At 40.7% G+C, this 12313-nt stretch overlaps 1 protein-coding gene across 1 annotated transcript in view; it reads right to left on the bottom strand.

The window, feature by feature from the left end:
• The window catches only part of PPP1R1C (protein phosphatase 1 regulatory inhibitor subunit 1C), a 53136-nt gene extending 41645 nt beyond the window's left edge, over positions 1-11491 (bottom strand). Inside the window, 3 exon segments of the mRNA XM_054210130.1 lie at positions 8912-8972; positions 11241-11365; positions 11368-11491. Coding sequence (XP_054066105.1) covers positions 8912-8972; positions 11241-11365; positions 11368-11491 — 310 coding nt within the window.
• Positions 11492-12313: the final 822 nt, after the last annotated feature.

The raw sequence follows: 12313 nt of genomic DNA, 5'->3' as shown, positions 1-12313 counted from the left end.
CTAATAATAGTACTTCTTGGGGTTTATGATCCTTTTTACAAAAAGAAGATGCAAATACCAGTTTTTTTTAAATTCATTTTTTGTTTTCTAAGCTTTCAGAGTCAGCAAAACGAGGTCCATCATCTCATTCTCACCATCAGCATGCCAAGGAGGGATGGAAAAGACGGGGCAACTTTGTTAGCTCAGACTAAGTCAGCTGTAATTTCCAAAGGCATTTTTCAGAATTTTTACTAACCTCACTACATACCAGAGACAGAGGGGACCCTGGGTTTTGCTTTATACGTCTCCACCCATACTGTCACAGTCAGAAACACGGCACTGGGATTCCCATGGAACGAGCTGTTCCACACCCTCCTACGGGATATGCTGTACACATTAAGGCCTAAGCCACACACTAGCATCAGCGGTTTAGGGTGCTTGAAAGCACATTTCTAAACAATTACAACCCTGTTGTCTACTTACCGTATTTCAGAAAGAGACAGTAAAAACCTAATATTGATCTGGATCAAAAAATCTTCTGGATCAAAATTCTTTAAAGGGAAAATTCTTTTTTCTCCCTTACCACCCCTCACTCCCCCAAATCACTTTTTAGTTCATCAGTACAATTCCACTTCAAAGAGAATAGGTTATGAAATGGCACACAGTAATACAAACATGTTGCATTCAGACCTGCCAGGCTTGTAGGTTAAATTGCTCCCTGATTCTGTATCTGCCCTGCAGATCCTAATATCACAAGGAGAAGGTGGAGCAAGTGCTGCAGCCACACGGAGTTATCGCTCTTTGGTGGTGGTCAAAGAAAGAGCAGGAAAGGTTCACCCAGATCTTTGCTTTCTGCCACTGTCTGAGAGCAGCTATGGCAGGGAACTTCAGAAAGACTTGAAGGGAATACTGTTACCATGAGCCTTTCTCTTTTCTGAGTGGTGGAGGCTCAGTGCTGAAATATTTAGGCTATGGGACATCTAGGTACGAGGGTATGGGGTACTGTAGGGTGCAATAGAACTCGCTGCTTTATTGAATTTTCCATCTGCCTCGCTCAGGCTCGTGTTCAGCCCTGTGTGACTCTTCTCTGCTTGTCTCATCAGAATGAAGGACATGGCCTCAGGTGAAAAACATAACCTTTAAAATGCACATTTGCCTACTTAACACTGCTAACTCTGTAAGTGCTTTTTGGTTCCACAAGATGAATAACGACAAGAAATTAATTCCCTGTTGTACTTCTGCATCCTAGGTATCCCAGGGAGGAATAAAGTGTGAGTGTGTAACTGTGCTTCATTCTGCTACTATGGTAATACATTGATCCCCCAGTAAAGCCATTTAAGAAAAAGATTAGAAGTGATGATTTTAGATACATGAATAGGGTTTTGAGGGAGAAAAGGGGAAACCAGAGCTCTTTCCAATAGACGTATAGTCTAATTCTACCCTAGAATTAACCCTTGCTTTGGTTACTGTAAAAAGAGACTTGTCTGCTCCAGCTGATCTCATCTCCACCAGCTGGTGACACAGGCAGCTCAGACTCAGAGGAAAGCCAAGCTCCACACCTCCCCGCGCTCCCTCTGAATTTCTGCAGTCCAGCCTGGTGTAGCTGGCAAAAACTTTCATGACTGATAGCTTCGTTTTGTTTAGAGTCTCTGCTAGCTTTTGGTCCAGATTCATTGAATTTCCACTTTCAGTGTATTTTGAAGTGAAGCTTTAACTTCAGTTACTCCGTATAAAGAGTTAAATTTTGTCTCTGAAAGCTCAATAAATGGGGCTATCTTGATTGATGCTTTAAGTGCAACCCCTCCCCAATATTCTGAACATAATGAGGTTAGTGCTAAAAGCTGGATTCTCTCTCATCTGTCTGCATTATCTATTTATTCCGCACACGTCACCATGGTAAATGAGTGCTGCATTAAGTACTAAATAGTAGAGGTCAGACAAACACTGTGTTGTGTTTTTTTTCCCCTCAGCAAGGCTAAAACATTTATTAATGGATTTTAGTGTATTACCTTACTAAAAAAAAAGGATCAGTATTATCACATTATTGAAATATAATTTGAACATAATCTCAAAACAAACTAATTTGATATTCTTATTCAAAACATTTTTTCTTATGATGTTTAAATGGACTTCATTTCAAATACTCTCTAAAAATTTTTACCATTCTAAAAAAACCATTTAAAATACAAACAGAATGTTTGCTCCAGGCTAAACTGGACCTATTTTGATTCAAACCTTTTTTTTAATGCCACTAACCTCCCAAATTATATATTCATGTAGCTCGATTACACATAGCTTAAGTACTTTGACTATAGGAAGTAGTTAATTACACCTAGGCATTTTTTTAATAGAAAATCTCACCATCTACTCAGAATTCTCACAAAAACAAACTGTATGAGGTATAAAAGTATTTTGCACAGTGCGAATCTGTTAGAGTTCCTCTAGCAAAATATTAAGCCTTGTGAACGCAATAAAGTTAGAAGTTTTCCAAGTCGCTTCCCCAGCAGGTTAGGCAGTTGTGCGGGCTGCCGTTCTCTCCCCAAGGCACACCTCTTTGTCATGTCAACACGCACAAAGGTGATAACAGAGGTAAACAGTCTGAGAGCTTATCAGTCCTGACGCTGAATAATCAAGCAGCTGGAGATCTGTAACGTGAAGCCATATATATTAAAAATGATTTGCAAATAATCTCCTGGGGTGGAAGAAGGCTGTTTCTATGGTGCTTCTGTATAAGGAACAAGGAAAACCGGTGAAGAGTGCAAGGTTCAACTCTAAAAATACCTCCTTCACTTTCGGATAGTTTCACGGACGTGTACCCTTCCAACACAAAACCAACAGGAGGCCTGGAGAGGAGGAACAAGTAACGTCACGGTACACATTAGGAGCTTAGCTGAACTGATAAATAAAAAAGTACATGACTAAAATGTTCCCAGGAAATGTTTATATTTGTGAACTAATATGTTCATGCCCTCAAAGAATAATGAAAATGCATCTGGCTGCTTTGGTGATCACCTTTGGCGCAGGCACAGCAGTGCCTGGTGAGCCCAGCCGCCTCTGGCTTGCCATCATTACTGTACTGCAGGGACCATGGCAGCTCTTTTGGCAGGTGGTGATGGTGACATATAAAATCCTCAGCCGCTCATAGAGGGTTTTCATGAAAGACACTAAGAATAGCTTTTAAGCTTTTTCCTTTTTTTTTTTTTTTTTTTAATTCATTGCTTCTCTTTGGACCCTGTGAGCTGTCATTTCTGGGTTGCGTAAAATCCAGCTCAATCACCACTTCCTCTCTCTTTTTTCTTTCTAAGTCCTAAGCTTTTCTTTTTATTTTCATGGATCGGCTCATGGAGTCTTTATCACACTGCATATGTGTGAGGAAGTTATGTTTAGCTTGTCCCAGGGGCTTCTGTGAGCCTGAACTGCAGAGTAAATTCAAAGTAACCCAAACGAAAAAACACCCGAGCGCAGTGTACATAGGTAAGAAAAAGGGATGCAGTTTGCCACTGAACATTTGCAGTCAGACATCAGCCTGCAAACAGCAGGATATTTCCAAGCACAGACACTTTCCTCTCTGTTCTGGAATCCCTATCACCTGTCAGGTCTTATGCAATGTTTATTTCATATATTTCATTGTTTCCCTGTGTCAGATAGTCCTTTCCAGCACAGGACTAGAGAACACGAAGTCCTCACTGCCCTGACCAACGGTGCCTGATCTCTGGGCATCCTGGTGCCATTGGTAAGGTACACTGAGCTCTACTGGTCCTGTAGTGGAAGGGAACACCAACCTTTTTCATTGCTTATCGCCATACCTCCACGAACTCCTTGACTGAAATAAAAACAGACAGCAAACTTAAACGGTATCCACATTTAACATATAGAAAGGCCAACTAGTTTGACCAAAAAAAAAATACAGTTAATGACAGTTTTTTATTAATGTACTTCTTTTCCGAATGCTTTGTTATCACATTAGAAGCCTAAATTTGCGATTGAAAACAGCTATTTGGCTTATTCACCTTGTTTTTCCTGAACCAAAGTAAGCAGTATGTCCTACCAGAATCTCACACTTTTGAAAAACATATCCATTTTCATGAACTGTGAGACCAAGAGTTCTCCACTGATTCAAGTTTCAGTGAGACTTTTGCCTGAGAAAGTGTGGCAGGACTGCTTTACGACACCCAGAAACAGCTGCCTTCCACCTAGTAGGGTTTTTTGATCCCAGTTTATTTTGTCTTGGCAGAAAAAAAAAGTCACCATTAAATGTAAAACGAACACATCCATTCACCTAGAAGCATAACCTAACAAATATTGGTCACAAACATTAATGCTGGGTAGAGCATATCGCATTTATCCCCTCAAAGGTGTGGTGCTGGTTTAGTTTGCATCACTAGAAAAGCACTTACATGGGAATGGGATTTGTCGTGTGGGGAAACTCTGGGAGCATCTAGAATCAGTTTAGCAGGAAAAACCTAATCTACTTTGGGTTACCATGGGATTGCCACAGGTGCAAGAAGAGGTTTTCCTCCCACCACCCATCTGGCTGTTTGTTACTGCACTAAATATTGAGGCTGCTCCTGAGGCGTCTCAGCAGACCTCTAGGAACTGGGAGCAGGCTGAAAGGCGTGAATCTCGACAATGGAAAATCAGCTGGGAACAAGACATAAAACCTGCTAACGCCTAAAGACAAGCTGCAAGCAAGTTCCTTGTGTGGAGACAGGTACATGTTGCTTATATCTTCAAGTTATGATTTCCAGCCTTCCGAAAACTTGAGTTGTACTTGGAATATATGTTTACATTTCTTTTGCAGTGATAATATACCCTTTCTGCCTTGAAATGAGATTTGCACAATACAAAAAGGCAGCTCTGGAGAAGAATTACCAAAACACATTGCTATGCTTTTCTGATTTCCAAACACCAAGTAACATTTACATTACAAGCAAGGAAGCCAAAACATGCAACTGAGTAGGAAGGACAGTTGGAAACAGCAAACACATAGCAAGTTCAGAAATGCAGAAGTTTATCCGAATGTTTACCCATATTCTAACACTTCAAGAAGACCAAACCTTTGACACAGGTAGAACAGCCTTTGCCAGCCAGACTGCCTGATATTGCGTTGGCTCTGTGACAAGGCCAGGCCGTACAGGAACACCGGCATTGTTTTCTGATCACAGCGAGACCTAATGGCATTAAACCTGAGTTGTGGTCTGACATGCTTCCCTCCCTCAACCGGCGCTTCTCTACAACGCCACCAGCTGCGTCTCGAGCCATCGCAGTTTGGTATTCTGCTAGTTTAAAGCACGGTTAGACTTCTATTTCAGATAACAAGAACTGATTTTCATATCTATTCTGCTGTGCTTGGTGAGGAGGCAGGAGGTTGTGAGTATAGTATGGCAGTGCAGAAAAGGTTGCTTTCAGGGTATGGTGATTTTCGGTTTCTGGTGGCTCCAAGGATATTGCAAGAGAAAGAGGAAGCAGGAGAGCTTCCGCAATTTTTGGATTAAGCTCTTGGCAGCTTAATAGTTAAACGTATCTTTAAAACTAAGCATCTGCTTACATTCCTTTTTTAAAGTACAGACATGGAGCAACTGTGGCCATAGCAGGATACGAGGGGGTTACCCCAGTAACCCACACAGGCATCCTGCACAGGACGAGATGCTGCGCTCTTTTGTAGTTCTGCCCACGGATATTTGGTTTTGCTTTCACAGGTAGTAAAAGGGTCTTACAATTTCAAGTAAAAGTAAAACATGAGATATCATGAAATCAAACATTGGCTGCTCACATCAGCTACCATTGGTGGTAGCTGACGCACAATAGAGTTAAGTAACTTCATAACTCGAGTCTCAACATTCTAGCGCCAGCTTCTCTGCTCAGATGTGACATAACCCATCATGGAGCACTTTACAGAGCATTTACAGAAAGAGTTAAGGGTTTGTTCCTTGCTACCTTGCTTCACAAGCCTGTATTGCCCAATGCAATCATTGTTGCTGCTGCAATTCAAATTTCTCTTCTGTTGACTTTTATATTTAATGCCAACCAGAGTGAACAGGAGAAAATGCACCAGTCAATGACATTAAAGGCTGGATATGAGCTCCTGCAGCCACATCTACCACCTGTCTTTAAATCATTTAGTGTGGTCTAGCCCTTACTGTCTCCTTGGAAGCAAGGAAGCCAAGCAGACTCTTCTTACAGCTTTTGAGTAGCTGTCATTGGATAAAATGACTTAGGCTTAGTAGATATTCCATCTTCACTTTATAGCACAATGGACTTGACCTAAATCAGTGAAGACAGATTTCTGTCAAAGCTGTACTAGACACCAGGGATGGATGAGAAGACTTAGAAAACAGCTATTTCAGATCTTTGTACAGCACAACTCAAACTGAATTTATTATAAAGTTCTGAAACGTCCAAACACATTTTACCTCCTTCTGGTTTCCAGATGGGTCTGCATCCAGAACACCAGAATACCACAAAAATGCTGCTTTTTTCCTGCTGCAATCAGAAGCAGCTGCAACAAAAGGCTATAGAAAAGTCTGATTCTTAGAAAATGCCTGTCTCTGTTTTTCAAAATAAAAGAAGTTTAGATAATTTGAGTAAACTTTGCAGGGGCATCCAAACATTTAGAATGGCAATAGGGGACACATTGCAAACCCTTGGAAGCATATCCTTCGCTAGCTGTTTGCTCCTAATGAGGGAACTGGAGTACTCCAGTGGGTAAAATTCAAGAGACAGGATTCTGGTCTATCCCAGCTCTAATTTAATAGGTGGCCTTGACCATATCGCTGTAAATTCTCTGCTGCTCAGCTTCCCCGTTGACCTCAGGAATCATGCTTCTAAAGCAATTTGCTGGAGTTTCCAGTTCATACACTTACTATTATTATTTTATTCACTGTAAACACATACAGTGGTGAATTTTAACATTTTTGGACACAAATTGTTATCTGGCATCACACTGAATTCTATTCAAAATCCAGTAAGAGACCAGCATTTGGAGTTTAATCAGCAAGGTGTCAAGAGCCCCTAGGACTAGCTGACTCCTCTGAAAGTTGAAGGTATACAATAATTTTGGAAAATACACAACACCTTGCAAGATCAAGCCCATAAGTATATTCAACTTTATTTTCTGCCTTTCCAATTTGTCTTTGCAGTCCTTGTACTCCGTGGTTTTACACAGCTACATGTGCACACCCCATTCAAAACACTTGCCCATATCAAGCATACCATATGGAAATAGGCACACGAATGCTCATACATAAACCACAGGGTGAGGTGCGGGAAAACGAAGGTGCTTTTAAAGTTTTCATTTTTAACCTGAGTTTATGGAAAATTAAAAAACAAGACAAGACTATAATTTAACCAAGAATACCTTCATTGATATTAGTTTCCAGTATCTAGTAAGAGGGAATAATATCTAAATGAATAAATATAAGTAAGTGAACTTGAATAGACAAGCTCTTGGGCTTATATGGAAGTTGACTGATACTTGCAGCAATCCTGACTCATAATAAAAATGATTTATTTAAAGATTTATTATGAACATTGCAGGAAAGGAGATAACAGACATGCACCACTTTGTTTACAGTAAAATTTCCTGTAAATTAAAAAGAGTTCTTATTCTCTGTTTGGTTTTGATTTGGTACTATACCAAGTATCTGTTTATAACAGGAAATATGACGGTACAAAGTGTACAAAATGAATTGCAAAAGACATTACCAGCCAAGGTGAATTTGCTTTAAATCAAGGCCTAGCAACACAGCCACTGTAGATCCCATTAAGGGAAAGAAAGTCAGGCCAAGGCAGATCTTTGTGCACCATTACTGAGAGCTGAACTGCCTGAAATTCAGGCCAGAAAGCTACTCTCCAAACTGGGATTGGTGTTAGCCCCGCAGCAAGAGTGACTCATGGGTCACTCTCAGGGTCAAAAGAACATAACCTGAACCATATGTCAGGCTTGAACCTCCCGAATCCGTGTGCTGTGCTGTAATGACCTCAACCCCGAGAGCAGGGCTCTCTAAATGTTTCTTTCTGCACCTTCTGAGGAACTTCAGCTACTGGCGATGTTAACCAGAAGTGGAGACCTGCAGCACAGTGCAGTAAGCGGAGACTCTAATAGAGCTAAGGTGGTTTTGTTTCACTGAGGTGCCAGTGCATACAGTAATGGCCTGCGAGACACATCAGCGAGAAAAAGACTGAACTGCTTTTAAAAAAAGATTCAGGTGATGAAGAGATAAGGCAGGAAAAAAATGTTGCAGAGCACTATATAAAAGTTTGATATAAAGTAGGTAGTGTGTTTCAAAGGGATTATGTCTTGAGGGCTTTTTCCTGCAATCCATTTTTGCTGAGCTTTTTGCTTATAATACTCCCTAAACAGCTTATTAAAGAGTCTTTCTGAATTCACATTTATGTGACAAAGTATGTTGCAGCCTCAAATTGTCCCATCCCACAGAAAATCTTCTGGGAGGAGTCTTGGATGAAGATAATGTAGCCACAGTCGAAAAGGAATAATGAAAACAGACATCACACGTTTCATCAGAAAACTAGAAAACAACCTGTTTTGCTGAAGCGATTCGCTTTGTTGAATTAGCCCTAGCGCCACCCTGGTATCTCTAGAGATTGGAAAACCCAGACTAGGACTTCGTGGATCTCCATGGTATCCACTCAGGGAAAGAAAAGGTTTGTGGATGGAAGGGCTGGATCAGGGTCATATTCTCCTTGTACATACAACAAAAGATTTACAGGGAGGATAAAATCCCGAAATTATTGACATTATCTGGAGGCCAAGAGTTACACGTATTCATGGGGTTTACTCCAAGATCCATTATTTGATATGTAGTGCTACAAAATTAATGCTGGATTTTAAAACCATGTAGTTAATAAAACCACTTTGCAGACAATCCTGTGTATACAAGTTCCCTGGTTTAGAAGGTATGTTGGCACTTACCTGGGGGCACGTGTTCATTCATGATGACGAGGGATGCTGGTGTAGGCCTTCTTTTCCTGATCTGTAACATGCATAAACCAAAGAGAGTCATTGGGGTCCACTAACTCCCCCGCACCCAAAGCAAAAAATCTATCTGGTGGACTCCTGAGTATAGACCAGGCAAAGTTAAGAATGAAAATATTTAAAGAACAGCAGCACGTCACTGTCTTACTGACTGCTTGTCTGGTCTGACAGTGATCAGGGTCATGCTGCTGCTTGTACATGGAAAGCAAAGGCATGGGAGAGAGCTTTCCAAAATACCTTTAGGATTTGCAATCATCCTGAATAAGTTTTTGGACATGTATTGCTGACATGTATCAGTCATATCTTAAAATACTAACATTTAGCTTTGCTTCAGAAAAATGAGCTTATGTGTGCAAATACCTAGTACTGTCATAGCGCTCACAAGTAATCATTAATATTTTTTAAGTGCAACTGAGAGTTGATATTGCTTGTATGCCTTCCAATGAATTGATGATATTTTTAAACTGTGGCCAGAGGCGTTACCAGTGTTCTTTAACTAAAGAAAAACAATACTTAAGACTTTCAGAACAATATTTTCAAAGAACACTATACAATAGATCTTTACATATCAATATATAATCCCGAATTGTATGCAATTCTTCTGATTCAGAGTTCATTTCCTTTTCCTTCAGAGTTAAGTCCTTTTGTTCTATTAACACTGGTTGAACTACATGATATTGGACTACCCTCCTATAATGCACACATTTGCATTGAAAGCTTTGTGTTACTTCACTGAAGCCTCCAGGCTATTGATATTTTACTGAATTCAAGAGGGGGACCAAGAGTATTTAAACCAGGAACCATTCTGACACAAAACCTCAATGTCAGTGTGTTTGTTCTTTTTCAGTTGCTGAGCCAACATCTGTATTTAGCTGGGTTCAAATTTTGCTTTCGGAGGTGTAAATGGAAAATTACATCATCAGGGTTAATGGGTTTATTCCAGATTAGCGTAACTGTAGCTGACAGCAGAATTTACTACTTTAATTTCATCACACACCCACAGTGAAACTGCAGAGGGCTTGGAATTAAACTCACAACATAAAAAAAGGACTGTCCATAAATACTGGGCAGAATTTGGGCTACATCATTTTAAAAGCCATGGGAATTCCAGGAAATCCTAATCCTATGGTTCTCACGGATTTCAGAAAAATATCAGAACGCATCCTTCTTGAATTCATTGCAGGACTGTTCCCTAAGGTATAGACATCTCACAGCTCAGAAGTACCTATGGACAAAATGAAGACCCGCACCAATTCTCTCCTGCGCCCTTCTAGTATTTCTTCATTCAGTGGTCACTCACAACTCATCGTTTTCTGGCAAAGGCGGCTGCCTTTTAAGAGACACGACATCAGAATATTCAGGAAACCAGATACCTGTCCTAAAGGTGCAAATAATTTCATAGCTAATGGCATGGAACTGTCAAGGTTATAATATTCCCCTGCTATCATCTAAAACTAGACTTACCAAAATAGAAGCAAATGTCAAGAAGGACTTGGACTGAGAGAAATATACTGGGTCACCTAATTATGATTTAACCAGCTTTTCTCATAAGATTCTCTGCGTCCTTCTTTATGCACATCTATGCATATCTGTATGCAATAATAGATATTTTTTCCTCCTTAGACGTCTGTATTGCTATATATATTATATGTATGTGTATGTTTGGGAGTGAGTCAAAACCTAAAATAGCACACAAATAATTCCAATGCAGACATAAGTCAGGCATATTTCTACACTTATATATATTTCAAATATATAAACCAATGTAACAATGACATGAAGAAGACTGTATAAAAATACAGGAGGTAACGGAAGTGATAACTATTGTGCAAAACAGAACCCACACTCGCATTTTCTCATGTTAAAATGAATGGTAAATAAACTGTCTTCTGTGCAATATTTCCCTTTGGTACCTATTATCAGCTTCATGTACAAATAATACACTTTAGCTGATTTGTTGAGAGTGTGTATTCATGCGAAGTGTATGTATTAGGATGCAAGCCCAGTTATAGAAAAGGCACAACAAATATATACTGAATAAATCTACCCAAGGTAAAGCAGCCTTGTTCTGGCTAGAGGACTTCTCCTCCTCCCTCTTTGGGTCTACCCGGACTCTGCTATAACCTCCAGAGCATTTAATCTATAGTTACACTACTATAAGGTAGAAATGCGTTTAGGCCACAAATATTACCTGTTCTCACCCCACATCTTGCCCCCATTCCTACCCCATTCCCTCAAAACACCAAAAGAAACTCATCTTCCTTACCTGCTCAGCTGCCTCGGGATCTATTTGACTCTGAAACAGCGGCACAGCAAACTGTATTTTTTTAGGGCTGTTGGGCTCCATCGTGATGCTGAGGTGAGTCAGGCGAGAGAAGAGCCTGGAGCTGGAGACTCGGTCTGCGCCGCTCCCCGGGTACCCTCCCCACAGCCAGGCTGGGTGCTCCTCAGTAACAGCTGTAAGTCCCGACTTAGCACAGGAATCTGCGTGAGCCGAGCAACTCCCTTATTCCACATCCACGGAGATGCCGACAGCTTGGCTATTTACTTTTTTTTTTTTTCCCCTCCCCTCTCCCCTCTCTTCTGCAGTCCTTCAGATCCTCTCAGCACAAAGCTGAAAGGAACAATAAGCTAATTGTGTACCAGTTCACTTCTACATATGCCAAGCATTCACTCAGAAGCTAATTGAAAATGCAATACTAGCATTGCATGGCCTGGAGCCCTGGGATTTGAAAAAGAGGATCTCTCCACCGTACATTACTAACTGGCTGCTCAGAAGTGCAATGCAAGCTCCCTCTGAGTATTGCTGATGGGCTCTTAATTATTGATGAACACAAATCAGGAAGTTTTCAGATTTTGGGGGTGGAGGTAGCAGGAGGGGTGGATGCAATAATTCCATCTCTGTTACAGTCTGCCAGAACCGCTCTCCTGTTCTCATGTATCAAACAATTGCCTTTGCTCTTTCAAACCCTTTTCTAAACCTCTTCCAGGAAGATTTTTGATGATGATGCTACACAGAAGCCTACGCTTTCATGAAGCTTATCCAGTATGCTAAGTAGGTTTGCACCTTAGGGTGGGTTTGCAGACTTAGACCGCGATTCCTTCTGGTGGGCTCCATCTCACATGATTTCAGATACTAGGAACATCCATATCTAAGCCAGCTATCTGGGCTCCCTCATGCTAGACACATCAAAGGGCACTTCACCCTATCCTAGTTAAGTGGAATATAGCGTTTACTGGAGATGACAACTTCTCTCCATTAACCCTAGAAAAAGTAAAGATGACTCAGACTAGTTACCTCACTTTTAGATGGCTAAAATTCAGTGGGCCAAATTCTAC

The sequence above is a fragment of the Rissa tridactyla genome, chromosome 7 (genome assembly GCF_028500815.1).
Source record: "Rissa tridactyla isolate bRisTri1 chromosome 7, bRisTri1.patW.cur.20221130, whole genome shotgun sequence".
Classification (NCBI taxonomy): Eukaryota; Metazoa; Chordata; class Aves; order Charadriiformes; family Laridae; genus Rissa; species Rissa tridactyla.
This window is presented reverse-complemented; position numbering and strand designations above follow the sequence as displayed.